At 46.3% G+C, this 21189-nt stretch overlaps 1 protein-coding gene across 1 annotated transcript; it reads left to right on the top strand.

The window, feature by feature from the left end:
• Positions 1-7404: 7404 nt before the first annotated feature.
• LOC138247168 (olfactory receptor 5V1-like) lies at positions 7405-8331 on the top strand. The gene has a single exon (XM_069201910.1). It carries the CDS (start codon positions 7405-7407, stop codon positions 8329-8331), a length of 927 nt encoding a protein of 308 aa, XP_069058011.1.
• The last annotated feature ends 12858 nt before the right edge of the window (positions 8332-21189 follow it).

The following is a 21189-nucleotide window of genomic DNA, read 5'->3' as shown; positions in this document are numbered from 1 at the left end:
TATACCATGGCAGTTGTTAGTTGTAGGTGGAGTGGTGACTCAGACATGCTTCTGGTAGAGTGTATGTTCCTGTTTAGTGCAATGGTTAATAGGTCTGTGTTGATGGACATTACAATCTTGGGTTGTGGCTCAGGGGACCTGGGAATTGTCAAATTATATCCAAACTGATGGTTAAACCATTGCAAAGATGTGTTGTCTAGTCCATATTTGAGGGAGTGTCCTATTGTTGGATGGAACCTAGCACCTCCTTGCACCACAGTGGTGTCATTTGTAGAGACACCATGGTAGCCCTTCAAAGCCAAACTCTGGCCTCCGTTCTACCACATGGCACTACGAATGCAGTGTGACATTTTCTGATCCTTTGTGGCAGATGATGGTTGTGCCAGCCATCAGGTGTACCAGGGTGTGAATCACACAATTGTAGGATGATCAAATTTGATGCAGTGGAATCTCCCACATGATTTATCACAGACACTTTCAACACATGCACTGTGCAGGCTTTGGGAGGGGGAACACCATTTTTTTTACATAAGTCCCTATGTATGGTGCATGAAAGGTCAGGTATTTTCTCTTTACTTCTACCGAATCCTACTATATCATTCATTATCCTTACATTTTTGCACAAACTCTTCACCATGTGGACTTTTTCTTATATACAGAACACACAGGGTATAGTTAGGGGGCGCTAAGGGGTGCAAGTCAGGTGGCACTTGAGTAGGTGATGCACCATTTCTCATTATTCTGCTACATGGTATATCATAGCATGGTAATTTGTATTCCTATGTGTGCAACACAATGCAGCAGGTGAAAGTGCACACTACAGGTATGTCAGGTATGTGTAGGTGATATGTAGTTGTTGCATCTTGGGTGGCATTTGATATTGGTGCAGCCAGAGGCCTGCACACCATGATTAATGTGGGGCTGTGCCTATTTGTGACTTTCTTTACATGGCCATGGCATATGCCATTCACATAGGTGAGCTATTCATTGTTTGGTGTAATGTGTGTGGAATCTGTATTTACTTGTCAACCACTGACACTTGTAGTGTTTTGTGGCCAGCTTCTGTATGCACAGGGGTCATTGCTCCACCTGTCCTCACATGGTCTGCCAGTCAGTGTTCTGTACATGTGAGTGTATGTGATATGCAATGATTGTGGTGTTGTGTGGGATGTTGCATATGTGTTGTTGTCTGTACATCTGTGTTCCCCTGCCCATGTGTGTTTAGTGTGGTGTATGTCTTGTTTGTTCTACATGGTCGGTGTGTTGTGTGTGTACTGATTGGTATGGTGGCTTACCTATGGGGAGCCCATTGCCACGTTGGCCATCCTGGAACTGCTCATTTATAGTGGAATGGTGGAAAATGTAGGCATCATGGACGATGCTGGGATATTTGGTGAGGATGTTAGTGAAGCCCCCCACGGTGGTCCACAATTGCCTGCACATTGATCGAATGGGTGTGCTTGCGGTTCCTGTATAGATGTTTGGTTGCTGCAGGTGGCACCAGTTGTACATGGGTGCAGACCATTGCTCCCTGAACATGTGGGAACCCAGCAATTAAGTAGAAACCTTGCTTGGTCTCCTGCTGCAGTTGCTGGGTGTTTGGGAAGCAGATGTAGTGGGGTGTGAGGTGTATGATTGCGTCTAGGTCCTTAGGAAGGAAGACCAAGAGGATGGCTGTGAGATACAACCCACATGTGCGTCCGTTGTCTGAAATAATCCAGATGCCAGAATATGGAGGACAGCAAGGAGTTTGGTAATGGGTGGAATAGTTGTTGGCGTTTCCACCCTTGCAGTGATGTCTGTAGCAATGTGGTGCAGCAGGCGTACAATGGACTCCCGGTTCAGTTGGTACGTCCTGATCACATCTTGTTCCCTGAGCCCAAGGACTGTTGTACACTGTCTGAAGATCCTCTTCCACCTTCTGCACTGCCTTTGTGGCTGTTGTGGTAGTGTTTGGGGTTGCTGCAGTGGTGCAGTGACCTACAGTCTTTGCTGGCATCTGCGGCGTGTGCCAAGCTGGAGCAGTACCACTTCCATGTTGTCCTGGAAGTTGCAAATGCTCCTTCTGTGTGTTTTCCTTGAGTGGTGGTGTGTGGGACTCTTTTTAACGCCTGGTCTGGCCAGGTGTTAAAATTTGACGCTAATCGTGCTTTGCATCATTTTTTGGTTCACTTCCTTAGTGTGTGTCATTTTTTGCGTTGGGGGTAAATATGGCACTAGAGGGCTAGCGTAATTTTTTGAAAAGGGAACTCCTACCTTGCATATCATTGTCGCGAAATGATGCAAGGTGGGTTGGCGCTTCCAGAAAATGAAGCTAACTCGGATATTTTGACGCGTGTCTAGCGTCAAAATATAAATATGGAGCTAAGTCAGAGTCACTTTAGCCTAAAAAAATGATGCTAAGGTGGCGCTAACTTTTCATAAATATGGGCCCTAGTTCCTGAAAAATCAGACTTTGCCTATCACATCTGCCTGGATATATTCCACCAGGGCATGGCACAGGAGCAAGTGGCTGTGGTACTGGTTCCATGTGTTTGCAAGAAAAGATAATTTTTTTTGCTTGCTTATCTTTTCCTTGACTGCTGATGAAATCGGATGTATAGTTAGACATCTGCAGGACCTACCCAGTGTTCATTGGAACCTAAATAGCAGATTCGGACCAACTTTTATAAACCTAAAGCGAGAGTTTGTCATAAAAAAAAAAAAAAAAAACTAATGATCCCCACACCCTGGAAGTTTCCACCCATGGATGTGGTGATCATTTTTCTTTTTTTCTGTCTATTACTGCAAGCTTTTTCCTTGCAGTGTGAAACAGAAACAAACTATATTTGAGCAAGGGTTTGATGACTAGATTATTCCTACCACATTTATGACATAGTACCCTATCCAACAAGTTCTACCAATCTGACCCTTAGCGTAGTTATTAGGAATTGTAAATTGAGACTGTAAACATTTTGTGTGGGCCATGTAATCCCACAGCTGGCCACAATGGATTTGCCTTACCTATTTAGAGGCCATTGAATAAGTTCAATACCTACTTGGTTAATTTCCTAGGGCTCTATTTATGCATCTTAGCAATTATTTGTCCTCCCCAAAAGACACATTTTTTCAAAAAAGTATGGGTGAAAAAGCAGTGTATGTTAGAGGAAGGTCTGGAGTAATTAAATATTTCAGTAAATAACGTTTTGCAGCAGTACTCAAGACAAATATTTCTTCTTAGCAACAAGTCATACATGCATCTGAAAGAGGTTTGAGTCTTGGATTCATAAGTATTTGTGCAGCAGGAAAAAGGTACCTGACTGATATAATGTACCACACTCAGAAAACGACTAATTGAAAATCTTGTGCTGAAAGAAGTGCTTTTTTTAATTATTATGCCAGGACATGTAGCCAATTAGTACACTCCATCAGTACATAAATGAAACCTCATTGTTATAATTTGGGTTGAGGTGTGTGGTGAAACCTTACTCCAACAGACACCCCAAATTAACCTGTGTTCAACCCTTCCAGGCACATCTAAGCTCTCTATTGTGTGGGGCTGTCTAGGAAGGATACACCAAGCCCAACTATCAGCTGTCATGTGACCCAGAGTCATGCTGCTGGCTTTAAGGGCCCTATTTACGTCTTTAGTTATGCAGGTCAGCCCAGCAAGGTCATTTGCTGGGCTGCCCTGCATCACAGAGAAAGGACAGGAATACACAGTATTTATCCCATGTGGCATATTTCTGCCCTTTTCCCTTGTGTTAGCACAGGAATTAAGCTGAACACAAATGCAGGCATCCTTGCACCATGGTGCAAGCGTCTCTGTGTTGTATGCAGGATTGTTTTTATGCAGGAAGGGTCACCTTCCTACACAAAAAAGCAAACCTGAGAAGTTTTGTCCTCTTTCAATGTGTACTGCAGCATGTAGCACACACAGAAAGAGGAACAAGCGAGGAGAAATAAACATATTTCTCCTTGTAATCCTCCACATATCTTTTTTTTGTACATTCCCAAGTTTACAGGGTCTTGCAAATCTGTGAATACGTCAAAAACCATGGAACATCTACCCAGGGCAGACAAAGGCAACACAGCAATTTGCGCAGCATTGCTTTACTGCATATTTTTGAAGCCACTCAAAACCACGCAAAGTGGCTTTGCATGGCTTCAAAAATATGACTTTTAATATGCGTCACTTTTGCATCACATTGCATGGTGCAAAAGCAACGCAAACTGGGTCATAAAAATGGCCCTAAATGACTACTGAAAGAAAATGACAACTTTCTAAAAGTGTCATTTTAAAAATTGAAATTTAGGTTGAGAGAGATTTTTAATTACAACTGCAATGAACCCAAACATGAACTTGCTACCTGCTCCCATTCAGAGATTGTCACTTATTACATGTAATAAGGTAACTACAATGTTATTCCATAGGAGAGGTCGGCCTTGGAGTAGTGGAGAACAAATTTAAATGTAAATGTATATGTCCTACTTTTTAAATACACTGCACCCTGCCCTCTAGGCTGTCCAGTGCCTAGCCTATAGATGATTTATATGTATTAAGAAAGTAAGGGTTGGGCCTGGCAAAATGTTTATTGAGACATGTTTAAAGGGCTACTTAAGTGAGTGGCACAAATACTGCTATAGGCCCACTAGTAACATTTAATTTCCAGGCTCTAGGCACCAGTAGCATAACTTTAATAGGGATCTACAAGTATGTTAATCATGCCAATTGGGTATAAGACAATCCTACAAATTTTAAGGAGAGAGCACATGCACCTTAGCACTGGTTATCAGTGGTGAAGTAAGCAGAATCCTAAACCCAGCAAAGCAGTAAGTAAAAAGGGCTTCAAGAACATTGTTTATTTTGTGCTCCTGTCTCTGCTTTCATGACCCCTTAGGACAAGAGTAGGACAGGCAAGGGGTAACAAAGGGAAAGCTGGGGACTTCATCTACTACCCTCAGAAAACCCTTCTTGATGTCCATGGGTATATATATATATATATATATATATACACACATATATATATATATATATATATCAAAACAAATCCCTTTCAGGGTTAGAGTGCCGCATAAATTATGCAAAAAAAGAGAATAGAGAACTCTGGGTAGTTCCCAAGTTTAGGTGGAGAGCAGCCCTAGTAAGGAGCACCCTGCAACACCAGCGACACTCTAGATTTGCTCACCTCAAATGTCTGTTTGTCTAGCAAAGTTTTTAAGCATTGGATCAGCACAGTGCTATCCACGCCGAGCTAGATAGTGACAAAGTCTTTTGCCATTTGTACAGCAAAGTCTTTAAGCATAGGTTTGACACAGTGTCAACCTTGCCGAGCTGTAAAATGACAAAAGCCATTTACTATTCCAGGCACAGTATTACAGCTTTGGACTGGTAAAATACCATCCAAGCCAACCTGGAATGAGTAAAAGCAACCCCTGACACGTGTTTCGCTCTCATTAGAGCTCATCAGAGAGGTTTAGCTTTGTCCAGACACAAGGGAGCACCCAGTATAAGTCAAAACAAATCCCTTTCAGGGTTAGAGTGTCGCATAAATTATGCAAAAAAAGAGAATAGAGAACTCTGGGTAGTTCCCAAGTTTAGGTGGAGAGCAGCTCTAGTAAGGAGCACCCAGAGTTCTCTATTCCCTTTTTTTGCATATATATATATATATATATATATATATATATATATATATATATATATATATATATATATCTTGTTTTTAATCATTTATGTGCAATCATGCATTTACACTCTAAATCATGTGACTATTCCTAATAATATACAGATACCTCATTCTAAATTCTTGATAGTAGGGTAACAAGGCAGGAGGCTTGAGGAGCAGAGACATTGTAAGTCAAGGGCACGTGGGCAACTACCCAGGGAGCCCATCTATCAACGGGCCTCCTGGCAAGACTGCAAATCCAGCAAAAATATGTGATTTTAAAATCTCGTCTTTTTAATTTAATTTCACACATTGCACTCCAGGACACAATAAAAAACTTCCTTGATGACTCTTAGGTTGCAAGGATTTACAGTTCCTGGTTTGGCTGGCATGAGTGTGCATGCCTAGGAGCCAAGCTGAACTGCACATGCTGTTTGGCTTATCAGTAACCCGGACAGGGCTGTAGAAAAAGGCAGCCTTGGAGTGGTCGTCCCCATCAAATGACTAAGGCAGCTGGCACAGTATTTATCAAAAAGTAAACTTATTTAAACAACTGCACTCTCATTTGAATGCATACAATGTAAAATTCAGGCCTATATTATAGTCTTAATGAACGAAAAATGTTCCTACGTGGCATCTTTGAAAATAAAGAAGTTTGCAAAGGACAGCCAGCCTGCAGAAGAAGGAGAGGCAGCTTGTCCTGGGTTTGACCTCTTATGGCGAGCAGCAAAAGGCCACCTACATGAAGACTGAAGTGCCAACAGCACTGTCTGCTGAGTTTTGCAAGTGCATGTGTGGTGCTTCTAATGCGAACTAGAGAAGAGGGTTGGGTGATTCCACAGGCAGACAGAAAGTCTCTCTTTTTCATACATGCCAACATTTTACAACGGGCAAGTGGGATATTTAAAGAAAATAGTCAGCAGAATGTATTTTCCCCATTGACTTATATTGAAGCGGAGGCAATATGCCTGAATCAGGTCTATTGGTATGTTGGTGACATACAATAAGCCTTTAATTTGTGGCAGTTTAATAACATAGCACAAACAAAAATAGAGGCCCTCATTATGAACATGGCGGTCTGGGCTACCATGCCGGCGGAGGCAGTAATTACTGCCACCAGCATGGGGGCCCAGAGCGCCATATAATATTTGGAGCAGAACTGCCACTGGTGTAACTCCGCCACCACAAGGCTTTCGTCACCAGGCAGCACTTGGCATGGGCAGTGCAGGGGCCCCGGTGCACAGCCCCATCGCGCATGTCACTGCCGGTTTTACGGGTAGTAAAATGCGTGAGTGGTGCTGCTGCACCCGCCCCACTGCTACATTACCGCCTGCTACATTTGGAGCCTGCCTCAATGTACAGGCCCTTCATTCAGCTTGGCCGTCTGGTGGAAACACTGTTTCCGCCCGCCAGCCCAGATGAATGAACATTATGCGGCCGGCGGGGTCTTCTGCGCACTGGCGGTCTTTTGTTGACTGCAGCGCCAAACTTGTCGGGTTTTCCCGGACATCTCCCACACTGCCTCAATTCAGGAAGGACCTCAAGACGTGGAACACACCCGAAATAGCTTACTTGTCACCTATTTTGTATCACAAATTAAATAGTTTCTTTCTGATAGTAAATATATGAATTGTGACTGCAAAACATTCACATACATTTCCCTCCCAAAGCAGTGTGTGTTGCAAATTGACTTTCCTTCTTTTCTTTGTTTGCAGTTATTCTTGATACTCCAACTTTGGAACACTGTATTCGAAGACACATGAAAGGAGAAAATCAAACTTTGACAGCTGAGTTCACCCTTGTTGGTTTTTATGATTTTCCGCATCTTCTAGTTCCACTTTTTGTGTCCTTTTTGCTGATTTACTTCCTGGTACTTGTGGGGAACCTTCTTATCATGGCAATCGTCTATTACAACACACAACTGCACACACCAATGTATTTTTTCCTTACAAACCTAGCCTTTCTGGACATCAGTTACACAACAATGATTTTTCCAAATATGCTGTCTCACTTCTTTCTGGAGGTAACACACATTTCTCTAAGTGGATGCTTTCTGCAGATGTTTCTCTTCAGTTCCATGGTGTCTACAGAATTCTTCCTTCTTACAGTTATGGCTTATGATCGATATGTGGCTATTTGCAACCCTTTACGGTATGTGACCACCATGAATGATGTAGTATGCTTGAAGATGGCTGCCGGATGTTGGCTATTTAGTTTTTTAGACCCAATACCACACATTGTACTAACATCGAGGCTCTCATTCTGTGGGTCTCGCACAATCAACCACTTCTTCTGTGATGTGGCAGCTGTAATGAAGCTTTCATGTAGCAGCACTAGTGCTGTTGAGTTAGCAATCTATATCATGGGTACTCTAGTTGGAGTTGCACCTTTTGCTTTAACTATGTCATCTTACATCAACATCATCTCAACAATCCTGAAAATCCGGTCTGCAGAGGGACGACACAAGGCCTTTTCCACCTGTGCCTCCCACCTCACTGTGGTTATACTATTCTATGGAGTTATCTGTTCTACATACATGAGACCATCATCAACGGCTTCAGTAAAATACAACAAAGTATTGTCTTTGTTCTATGTTACTTTAACTCCACTCTGTAATCCCATTATATACTGCCTGAAAAACACAGAGTTTAAAAACACCCTGAGGAAGACTAAGAATACAAAATAGTATTTAAGAAACAAAATGACAGACTTTTTTTATCTTCTGAAGAATGTTTTCCGTGAATACATGTTATTTATAACTGACGGTTATCCCAGAATTTGGTAGATTCTAGCATTAATATTTATTGTTCCATTTTTTACCTTTTCAATTTTATTCCAAAATTGACACTATGATTTTAGAATCACAGCAGGTCTATGGGTTTATCCTTTTGAATGTAGCTCTGTTGTATCTGGGTTGTTTACTTATCTTTAAAGAACTGTAGTAGGTAATAAAGGACTGCACTGGGGAATCTAGAATGCAGGGGGGAAAACGGCATTCTTATGAAGGACTGACGGGAGTCAGACATTGGGTTAATTGCGGAAAAAAAGCTTCACAATATTCCTATGTGTCCAGTGTGAAGATTGCTACAAATTTCGGCGACGAGCTGTTGGGGACAAGATTTCCACGTCTTGTCGGGATCGACCTACATGGGACTATCTGGCGATTTGTTGCCGGCGTTCATTCTTAAATTGGCGTTGTTGGTGTTCATTAAATTGCACCTTTCTTTTAAAAGATGATTTGCAATCCTCTGGGACAGGCCAATGGCATTTGGAAACTAATATAATTACAGACAGGCAAGTACTGCCTATTTACTTTCAACACACGTCTACTTTAACAGACATTTTACTGCATCTGTATGGTTGCATAGCAACGTCTTTATGATGTTCTGCTTTCAAGCAATTTCACGCTCTGCTAGTCACGAGAGTATGTTGAAAGACGCTCACGATTTTAACTGTCTGCATCTCGCTTATACATAATTTGAGCCTCTTTTAACTGTATGGACACCTTCGCGCATATCGGATTGGATTAATAGAATGAAAATATTCTTACTGAACTGTGCGTGAAGCTGCATATCGCCTGTCAAGTTTTTTTTTTCTTTTCTGCCTACTTCCTGTTCTACAGGAAAGAAAGGACGGACAGTCTTTCTTTGTTTGCAATTGTAGTTTCTTTCTTTCTTGGCACGTTTGTTCCTATCCAAAAGGAAAGGAAGTTTTATTTTATCGTCAATAAAATAATAATTAAAAAAAAAAATACACATTTTTATTTAGAAATAAAAATAGAGAGGAAATGCAATTTGAACCTCCTGCAAAAAATGTTACAACTCAAAGGGGAATTTTTAACCTATTTAAAGGCCATTGATGAAGATGGTATGTCACAAGAAAGAAAAAAAGAACATTTTGTTACACTGCTTGGGCTCTGAAGGGCAACTCATTTTCAGGACTCTTCCACAAGGCCCTATTCAGGATGAAGATATAGATGTTTTTAAAGATGCTCTAAGTAAACTGGAAAATAGATTCAAGCCCACTACGAGCATTGCCTTGAATAGGTTCAAATGTTATACTACAGTTCAACAAGTGGATGAAACGTTTGATGTGTTTTTGACTGGGTTACGTGTTTTGTCGATGCACTCCAATTTTGGAACCATTACCGATGAGATGATCAGAGATCAAATTATTGTTCATGTTAGGAGCAGAAGAATTCAGGAACAGTTATGGGTGATCCAAAATTACAAGATGTTATAAATACAGCAAAGGCGCTGGAACAATCAGAAAAATGGATGAAGTCTGTGCAAGAAACTGAGAAGAACAAGATGTCTGAGTTGGATGTTGTTGGAGCAATTGGGGGTAGTGGCTTTAGTAACAATGCTGTTTCCAGAAATACTGCGTGGAACAAGAAAGAGGACAAAAATGGAAGAACTGATAGAATGTCATGTTATTGTTGTGGTAGTTTAAATCATCTTGCTAATTCTCCACAGTGTCCTGCATTGGGAAAGGAGTGCAAGAAATGTGGGAAGATAGGATATTTTGCAAGAGTTTGTAAGGATGTAATAAAAAAGTGATGGTGGTATTAGAGGGAAAGTCTAATTTGTGTGCGAAGAAAGAGAGACAGGAGTTGTGTTGTCTATTAAGAATGACTCTGATAACAATAGTAGGGGTGTGGTGAACTGGAATTAATGGCTGACCCAGGATCTCCTTGGACAATTATCACCCGTGAATATTTTGTTCAGAAATTTAATGAGGTTTGGGAACTGTCCAACTTAGCACGCTCTGATATTGTTGCAGAAGGATTTGATGGTACTGCAATCAATGCCATGGGTTATGTAAGAACTGTGATATGTTTTAAGGAGTGTTCTGCAGAAATCAAATTGTATGTGGCTGAGAAAGGAGTAAATGTGTTGAGGTGGAGAAACCAAGCCGAACTGGGGATCATTTTGAATCCTAGGTCTTGTGAGCCTGTGATGTTGGTTGAAGAAGGTGACAAGGGTAATTGGATTGTTTCTAAATTTCCACATGTATTTTCTGAAGCTTTGGGTAAATTGAGAAATTACAGTCACAAGATTAGACTGAAAGGGAATGCTAAACCGGTGGTGCAGAAGTTGAGGAATGTTCCTATAGGTGTGCGGGACGAATTAAAAAATATTTTGATGGAGATGGTTAAAGAGGAAGTTATTAAACAAGTTGAATCCTCTGAGTGTGTTTCACCCATTGTTTTTGCTCAGAAACCTGACAATTCTTTGAGGCTGTGTGTAGATTTGAGGGCATTGAATGTGAACATTATAATCAACTGTCACCCTCTCCCCAACATTAATGAAGTTGTTAGTATGCTGGATAGAGCAAAAACAAATTTGACACTAGATTTGAGGTCGGTGTACCATCAAATTGAACTCACTGAATATTCAAGACATCTCACTGCGTTCATCACTCCACAAGGGCTATTTCAATTTAAACGTATGCCTTTTGTGCTGGCGTCTGCAGTGTCAGTATTTGAGAGGGCAATGTTTATTTTGTTTAAAGACATGGACAAATTTCCAGGATGATTTGTTAGTTTATTCTAAAGATGAAGAAGAGCAAAAAGATAATTTGGTTAAAGTCTGTGATGTTTTCAGCATGAATGGGTTGACGTTGAAATTCGAGAAATGTCATTTCTTTGCCAAATCTGTCAATTATTTAGGGCATACTGTGTCGGGAATGGAGTTGTGCCTAAGCGTTCACTTGTCAAAGCGATTGTTGATGCATCTGCACCAGACAATCATGAAAAACTATTGTCTTTTGCAGGGTTGTGTGAATACTATAGCACGTTCATTGAAAATTTCGGAACTGAGATGGAACCGTTGAGAAAACTGACCAGGAAAAATGTGGAGTAGGTGTGGTCTGAAAGCAGGAGTGTGCATTTGAGGCTATGAAAAGGGAAATTGCTAGTGTACCTACACTCATACCGTTTAATGTTAAGGTGCAGTGTGTTGTGACGGTTGATGAAAGTATGTATGGAGTGGAGGGAGTGCTTTCTAGGTGTGGGAAAGATGTATGGAATGTTACATTCCCTTCACATACCTTAACTGACGCAGAGAGAAGGTATGCGGTAATTGAGAAGAAGTTATTGGCTTGTGTCTGGGATATTGAGCATTTTCGAAATTACATTTGGGGTTCACGATTTGTTCTTCAGACAGATCATAACCCTTTAGTGAGCATTCTGTCTCCGGGAGGAGGTTGGAATGCAACAGCCCATATTGCAAGATTAGTCTCAAGGTTGCAGGAGTATTCTTTTCAAGTCGAGTATGTACCAGGGAAAAACAATTCTGTGGATGAAGGCCTATCACGACTTCCTCAGAAGAGTTTGGATACCTTGGATGCATGTGTTGCTAGTGATTTGGACATTGTGTCTGTTGTGTCTGCGTTTATTTCTGAAGAATTCAGGGCTATTGAGGTGAGAGAAAGGCTGAATAAGGATCAGGAAGATTCAAATCTACTAGAAGTCAAACGTTAGGTGAGGTTGGGTTAGCCTTTCTTTAAAGTAAAAGATGATTTGGAGATTGAAAATGATCTTGTATTCAAAGGGGGGAAATGTGTTCCACCTTAAGGCATGCAAACAGTCATTTTGAAATTGGCGCATGAAGGGCATCCTGGGATGTCATCTATGAAAAGATTGATAAGAACTTCTTTTTGGTGGCCGGGCATGGATAAGATGGCGGAGAGGACTGTCAGGGAGTGTGTTGTGTGTGTGAATGCTGAGAAGAGGTTGAGGACAATGCCAGCCCCATTATGTCCGGTTCAATGGCCTGATGCTCCATGGCAAAAATTGGGGTTTGATAAGTCCGGTCCGTTCCCATTTTTGTCTTACGAGACTTGGTTTACTTTGGTATTAGTGGACTATCATTCTAAGTGGCCAGAAGTGAAACTGGTATCTCAGGTCACGACGGCTGTTGTTATTGAGTTTTTTAAAGAGGAGTTTGCCAAAGAGGGGTATCCAGAGACTGTAGTGTCGGAAAATGGTGTTCAATTGGCATCGAAGGAGATGCAAAGATTCCTCAAGTATTGCAACATCAAAAATGTAACTACCTCGTTATATGAACCACAAGAGAATGGACAAGTTGAGAGGTTTAATCGGGTTCTTAAAGAGAGTATTTGTTGGACACAGGGCTTTGGGAGGTCTTGGAAAGAGAAGGTGAGGGAGAAATGATGGTATTACAGAATCAGTCCCCAAAGTACCACAGGAATCAACCCATTCAGGCTACTAAGGGGTAGAGATCCTGTTTCCAAACTTTGTCCGTGTGTTTCAAGAAAAAACTAAGTAGAGAGTCTGAAGGAGTTGATATGGAAAAGATAAGAGACTATGGTACACACGGCCGCGCTCAAAATGCACACACTCTTACAAAACACATCCACATTGGACGATTCCTAATACACACACCTGATACACAGACACACACCACTCCCACACATCCAATACAATTTAAAACACACACCCACATCACCCACAAACCCTTACAACCAGAATTGCGACAGAAGGCAAGAGAGAGACACCACCAGAAACAACACTAGCATCCACATCACTCAATACCATCACTCACACAACATCCAAGCACCTCACACAACACACCTCTAAATATCACCCCACACATCACAACACACACCAACCCACACATCACACACACCACCCCATGGCACCGCAAAGACACCCCAGGTTTTCTGAGGAGGAGCTCAGGGTCATGGTGGAGGAAATCATCTGGGTAGAGCCACAGCTATTCGGATCACAGGCGCAGCACACCACCATAGCTAGGAAGATGGAGCTATGGCGAAGAATCGGGACAGGGTCAACGCAGTGGGACAGCACCCAAGAACTAGGGATCACATCAGGAAGAGGTGGAACGACCTACAGGGGAAGGTGCGTTCCGTGGTCTCAAGAAACCAGATTGCGGTTCACAGGACTGGCGGTGGACCCCCACCTCCTCCTCCAGAACTCACAACATGGGAGGAGCAGGTCTTGGCTATACTGCATCCTGAGGGCCTCGTAGGAGTAGCTGGAGGAATGGACTCTGGTAAGGCAAATCTTTCACTACTTCATCCCCCACCCACCTGCATGCTATCACATACCCCCACCCTTGCCCTCACCCCATCACTCCAGCTCCTCACATATGTCCCAATATCACAAACCACACATCCCAAACCAAAGCCCTGCATGTAACACCAAAGCATGGACACCCATCACCAAAGCATGTCCACTGCACATACCCATACACCCCCCTAAACCATTATCACACAAGGTCCCACTCAAGAATGCAAGCACTGGGGTACAGGGTCACCCACCCATTGCACACCATGGCACACACAGATGCAATAATCATGCTTTTACACCCCTGCAAGACCCCTACCCAACGTCACCGGACAGGAGGGTCCAGACATGTCTACTCCACCCACAGAAGAGGCCCACAATGATGACAGCAGCTCTGTCCAACTGGATCTAGATGACCAGCCCAGCCCATCTGGGACCTCGGGACAGTCGGTTCCCCTCACACTGGCACAGGCCACTACAGAGCTTCCCCCCTATGGAAACACCAGCACAGCACCCACCCAGCGGGCCCATACCTCTGTCCCCAGGACACGTCAAGCAGCAGTGTGTCCACCACTACAGGGAACCCAGGCTAACCTATCACCCCAACAACACCAGGGACCTGGGGGCAGTGGCAGTGGGCACACGGTTCAGAGGACAGAGGCACAGGGAAACAGGGGAACTGAGAGGGCTGCTGTGCGACAGGGGGAGGACAGGCCCAGGGAACCCACTCTCCACGAGGCCCTCTCCAACATCATGGGAGCCTACCACCATTCCCAGGAGACGATGGCAACGGTACTGGGCAAGTTTCAGGAGACCCAGTGGCTGCAGGAGGAACAGTATTTGGGCTTCAGGGAGGAACTCAAATCCATCAATTCCACCCTGGGCACCATTGTAGGGGTGCTGCAGCAACTCGTCAACACCAGGAGGGACACTATGGCACAACAAGGGCCCCCTGACACTAGCCTGGACGATGAACTGCCCATCACCTCCGCCGGCGCATGGGCAGGAGGCACCGCCACGGGACCACGACACCAGCACCCCACCCCCTGCAGATGGAGAACCACCCTCAAGCTGTCCCTGAGATCCAGGACAAAGACGGAGAACAACGCCAAGACCCCCGCCAAGAAATGAGACCACCCTGATTGTCATACTTTTGTCCCACTTTGTCCCCCTGTCCATCCATCAACTGCCCCAGCTCCACTTCCTATGCCCCTTTGGACAATGCACCTGTGAGACTAATAGACTGGACTCTGCCCTGGACATTCCTCCACCATCAGCCCTGACCATTTTACAACCCCCTCCACTATTAAGCACTTAAATAAACACCCTTAAATCACAAAACAAACTGGAGTCAGTGCTTTCACAAATGTGTATTAACAAGAACTTTGGCAAAATGTTATATCTAACGTAATGTCAACATACCTATGTCACACAGCTCTAGTCCATGCGGAAACAAAGCAGAGGTCACACAGTGGGACACACATCTGTGAATTCGAAAGGGAAAGTGACAACTCAGTAACCATACACTGGGTGAAAATGACAGACAGATGAGAGGTAGAAGAATTAAATCAGATGTAGCAGGCAGTGTTATCTTCTTACCTGTGTCTCACTGGAAATATCGCTGGATCACAATATTCCTGTTGTCTATGTCCTCTTGTTCTGCTTCTTCGTCTTCACTGTCCACTGGCTCCACAGCTGCCACAACACCTCGATCTGGTCCATCCTCCTGCAGTAAAGGTACCTGTCGTCGCAAAGCCAAGTTGTGAAGCATACAGCAGGCCACGATGATCTGGCGCACCTTCTTTGGTGAGTAAAATAGTGAACCACCTGTCATATGGAGGCACCGGAACCTGGCCTTCTGGAGGCCGAAGGTCCTCTCTATAACCCTCCTAGTTCTCCCATGGGCCTCATTGTAGCATTCCTCTGCCCTTGTCCTGGGATTCCTCACTGCGGTCAGTAGCCTTGACAGGTTGGGGTAACCAGAGTCACCTGCAAATGTCGAGGGAAATCTGTTAGACACACACTAACTCTTAGGAACATCCCCAGACCCAGACACCTAGTCACACTGTATTGGGTCCATGTCCTCACCTAATAGCCACACACAGTGCCTCTGGAGTTAACCCATCACATAAGGGATGCTGCTATTCTGCAGAATAAAAGCATCATGCACTGAGCCAGGAAATTTGGAATTCACATTTGAGATGTACTGGTCTGCCAAACACACCATCTGCACATTCATAGAATGGTAACTTTTCCAGTTTCTGTACACCTGTTTAGTCCTGCATGGGGGGACCAAGGCCACATGTGTCCCATCAATGGCACCTATGATGTTGAGGATATGTACGAGGGCATAGAATTCACCTTTCACTGTAGGCAAATCCTCCACCTGAGGGTAAACGATGTAGCTCCACATGTGTTTCAGCAGGGCAGACAACACTCTGGACAACACATTTGAAAACATAGGCTGGGACATCCCTGATGCTATGGCCACTGTTGTTTGAAAAGACCCACTTGCTAGGAAATGGAGTACTGACAACACCTGCACTTGAGGGGGGATTCCTGTGGGATGGCGGATAGCTGACATCAGGTCTGGCTCCAACTGGGCACACAATTCCAGGATTGTGGTATGATCAAGTCTGTAGGTTATGATTACATGTCGCTCCTCCATTGTCGACAGGTCCACCAGCGGTCTGAACACCGGAGGATGCCGCCATCTCCTCACCTGCCCCAGCGGACATGCTCTATGGAGGAGAACAGCGAGCAGAGAGTCAACCAACTCTGAGGTACGTAAACACAACTTAATTAGAAAAATGTTTAAAATCAACATATGGCTTTATTAGTGTTTAAGCAAGGCCTAGATATGTGTGACGCAGTCCAAAATAATGCCATGTGGCCCCCTGAAATAGCGGCTGCCTGACCTGTAATGTGGGACAAGGGGATATGAGGTAACTGCGCTGGCGTTGTACACCGTCGCGTTAGGCGGTTGAAGACCGAGGCGCAATCCTGCATTGGTTAACATTGGACCCTAAGGGTCCCAGGAGCCAATGACGATGTACGCCGACGGTGACGGTACACACCGCCGCGGACGTCACCGCCATTTTCTCTCTGTTCAATCACTTGATAACTGATCTTCGACAGGAGAGGACCTACACTGCAAGTGCTGCTGTGACCTCAGTCTGGAAGAGACAATGGCTCGTGTGTCTGGGGAAAGGGCCCCTGCCTTCAGCACGGAGGAGTTGGAGAAACTCGTGGATGGCGTCCTCCCCCAGTACACGCTACTCTACGGTCCTCCAGACAAACAGGTGAGTACACTCTGAGCATGCAGTATGGGCAATGCCTGTTTGGAGTGGTGTGGATAAATGATGGGGGGAGAATGAGGCGTGCATGAAACGACGGTGAGTGCATGTGCGTCATGGCAAGGGTAGGGTTGCGGGCCAATGACTGTGACGGTGCGGACGGTTATATCTTCTTCTTTTCCCCTGTACTATTCCTATAGGTCAGCACCCACCAGAAAAAAAGATATTTGGCGTGCCATCACCAAGGAAGTCTGGACCCTGGGGGTCTACCACAGACGGAGCACCCACTGCCGGATAAGATGGGAGGACATTCGCCGTTGGAGCAAGAAGATGGTGGAGGCCCAGCCAGGGATGGCCTCCCAACGTGGGAGGGGTGCCTGTTGCACCATGACCCCCCCTGATGTTCCGGATCCTGGCAGTGGCGTACCTGGAGTTGTATGGGCGCTTGAGGGCATCACAGCAGCCACAAGGGGGTGAGTACACTCTCATTCAGCTGATTCAGCGCGCATTGTTGGTGTCTGGGTGGGGGAGGTGGCTGTGGGTTCCCCTAGGCCAGGGCGAGTTTTGTAGGCAAGGTCCCTTCTAAGGGAGGCCCTATGGCACCCCACCCCACCTGTGTACAGAGCCAACTACACCTAGTCAGGCTCCTGTGACATCCATGTGTGCACCAATCGGGCATAGCCTTGTAACTCATGTCCCTGTGATTGATTAGGGAACTCCAAGTGCACAGCGTAGTGCAGGGGGCTTCTGTGTCTGTAGTGTCCGCCAACAGTAGCGGTATTGCATGCACTCAACATGTCTTTCTTCTGTCTTCCCCCCCCTTTTTGTGTTCTCCCTGTGCTTGTGTGGATTAACATCATCAGACGGAGGAGCAGTGGCCCCGGAGCAGGAGGGAGCTGCATCCCACATGGCCCTGGAGGGCGACACAACGGAGTCAGAAGCCACCAGTGGGACGGAGGGCGAGGGGAGCTTCACGGCAGGGACTGGAGCTGAGACCAGCGTCACGGACTCCTCCTCTGATGGGAGCTCCCTTGTTGTGGCGGACCCCTCTGTGCCCTCTGCATCTACAGGTATAGCCAGCACCCCCCTACCAGCACCGCCCTCCCAGCAGCCCCTCAGCGTTTGCCCCGTGGCCGCTCACCCAGGAGGGTGGGTATCTCCTTCGCCCCAGGCACCTCAGCCCCTGCCCCTGTCACCCCTGCTGACCTCAGTGAGGAGGCCATTGACCTCCTCAGGTCCCTCACTGTTGGGCAGTCTACCATTCTGAATGCCATCCAGGGTGTAGAGAGGCAGTTGCAACAGACCAATGCATACCTGGAGGGCATTCATTCTGGTCAGGCAGCCCATCAGTGAGCTTTTCAGACTCTGACCTCAGCATCTGATGGCAGCCATTGTCCCTGTCTCTAGCCTCCCCCCTCCAACTTACTCTACCCAGACCCAAACCCCTGTACCTCAGCCTATCCCAAGCACACCATCAGACCAGCATGCACACACGTCAACACACAAGGGAAGCTCAGGCAAACATAAGCACCACACATCCCACAGGCACTCACGCAAGCATCATACACATGCAGACATACCAACAGCCACTGCCTCCACTGTGTCCCCCTCCTCCCCGTCTCCCTCCTCCCTCTCTGTCTCGTCTCCACTCACACCTGCATGCACTACATCGTCAGCCACTACCTCCATCACCAGCACACCCACCACCACACCCCGCTCACGTGCAGTCACCACCCCCACTACCATTCACACATCCCCTGTGTCCGCTCCCAGTGTGTCTGTGAGCCCACCTCCCAAAGTACACAAACGCAGCCATACACCCACCCAACAGCCATCCACCTCACGACAACCTCCAGCCCATGCACCTTCACCCAAAGTCACCAAACGTACACCTCCTACAACCACTACATCTTCCTCCACTCCCAAACCCCCTCCATCAACTCGTCCCAGTGTGTCCCAAAAAAATTTCCTGTCCAACCTTGACCTCTTCCCCTCACCTCCCCCGCCCCCTCAGTCTCCTAGGGCCCGCCTCTCCAGGTCCCAACCCAGAGCCTCAGCCACAACATCTGCGGGTACATTGGTGCCAGTAGTAACCGGCTTCTGGTGTGCACCAGGCAGCAGGGCAGCCAGTGTGCCAAGGAGCCAGAGCACAGACAGTTCCCCACCTCAAAAGCACACAAAGTTGGCCAGTGCCCGGCGGGAGAGAGGAAAAAAATCTTCCACCAAAGCCGCTCCCAGGGGTACAGTTGGGAGGGTGGAGCCAGCTGCGCCACCAACCAAGGTGAGGAAGGGGCACAGTAAAACAGGCAAGTCTGGGAAAACCTGCACGGCGGACAAGACCGCAACAAGCACCACTGCCAAGGACACCGCCGCCACCAGCACCGATGCCAAGGACACCGCCGCCACCTGCACCGCTGCCAAGGACACTGCTGCCACCAAGCACTGCTGCCAAGGACATCGCCACCACCAGCCCCGCTGAACATGACACCGCTGTCCCCAGCACCACTGAACAGGACACCGCCGCCACAAGCACCGCTGAACAGGACACCGCCACAACAAGCACCGCAGGCCAGTGAGCGCCAAAGATTCCAACGCTACTGAGTCCGCCACGAGCAGGATGAAGAACTGTGGGCACCAAGCCCCCTCCAGAAGCAGTGGAGAAAGGCATCCACTACCTCTGTCCATGGCAGGATGAAGCACTCTGGGCACAAAGCCCCCTCCAGAACCAGTGGAGATTAACATCCACTACCTCAGTCCTTGGCAGGATGAAGCACTCTGGGCACAAAGCCCCCTCCAGAACCAGTGGAGAAAGGCATCCACTACCTCTGTCCTTGGCAGGGTGAAGCACTCTGGGCACAAAGCCCCCTCCAGAAGCAGTGGAGAAAGGCATCCACTACCTCTGTCCATGGCAGGATGAAGCATGCTGGGCACAAAACCCCCTCCAGAACCAGCGGAGACTGTTATCCACTTGAGAGACTGTGGCTTTGCACTCCCCAGGATTGAACAGTGGGCAAGTCACCCACTGGAAAGACTTGAGAGACTGTGGCTTTGCACTCCCCAGGATAAAGTAGTGGGCAAACTACCCACTGGAAAGACTTGAGAGACTGTGGCTTTGCTTTCCCCAGGATAAAGCAGTGGACAAACCACAGACTGAAAAGACTTGAGAGACTGACTTTGCACTCCCCAGGATGCAGCAGTGGGCAAACCACCCACTGGAGAGACTTGAGAGACTGTGGCTTTGCACTCCCAGGATAAAGCTGTGGGCAACCCACCCACTGGAAAGACTTGTGAGACTGTATCTTTGCACTCCCCAGGATACAGCAGTGGGCAGGGAGCCCCCTTGTGGATCTGGCGTCGTGCACTCATCCAGCTGAGGTACCCTCCCTTCCCCCTGAGGTGCCTGTAATATTTCTACCTGATGCCCCAGCAGTGTTCTCTCTGTCTTGTTCGAGTATTGAGTGTGGGCCTCGCCCATGCATTTTGGGCCCAGTGGTCCACGGACTATGATGGTCGAAAACCTTGGACTTGTATTCTTGGTGTATATATTTGTTTATAGTGTGAATATCTTTATATATCTATATATTTTTTATTAATGTATTTGAATATATTACAATCGTTCGACTCATTTCCTTTTGTCCTTGCATTCTTCCAGGGGGGGGTTGGGGGTTGTTAATGTAATGTATCAACATGTACTTGTGTGTGTGTTGTAGTGGGTGAAGGTGGGGGTGGGGGTGGGAGTGTTGCGTGTTGTGTGTTGCGTGTCACTGTTTTTTCCCTCCTCCCTCCCCTGTTTCATAGGTGCAGTACTCACCGTGGTCTTCGCCGCCGTCTTTGTTGTTCCTGGTAGAGGAGCAGGAAGATAAAGGCTGGCAGAATCTGGAGCTCGGGTTCCATGGCGTCCTGATTCCTCGAGGGGTGTGTAGAGGTGAGCGCTTTCCCTTCCAAGTCCTGTTACCGCCATGTTTTTGTTCCTGGTGAATCCGCCCCGGAAAAGGTGGCAGATTGGACTGTTGTAATAATGTGGGCGGTACATTGTGTTCCGCCTGTCTGTTGGCGGTTACCGCCGCGGTGTTTGTTTGTACCGCCTTGGCGGTCGGAATGTTAAAATGGCTGACTATGTTGGCGGTTTCCGCCACGGTTGTGATTTAATTTTTTTTACCGCCGGCCTGTTGGCGGTTTTACTGCTGCTTTAACACCG

This window comes from Pleurodeles waltl, chromosome 7 (genome assembly GCF_031143425.1).
Source record: "Pleurodeles waltl isolate 20211129_DDA chromosome 7, aPleWal1.hap1.20221129, whole genome shotgun sequence".
Taxonomy (NCBI): domain Eukaryota; kingdom Metazoa; phylum Chordata; class Amphibia; order Caudata; family Salamandridae; genus Pleurodeles; species Pleurodeles waltl.
The sequence above is the reverse complement of the archived record's forward strand: the minus strand, read 5'-3'. Positions and strand labels throughout refer to the sequence as shown.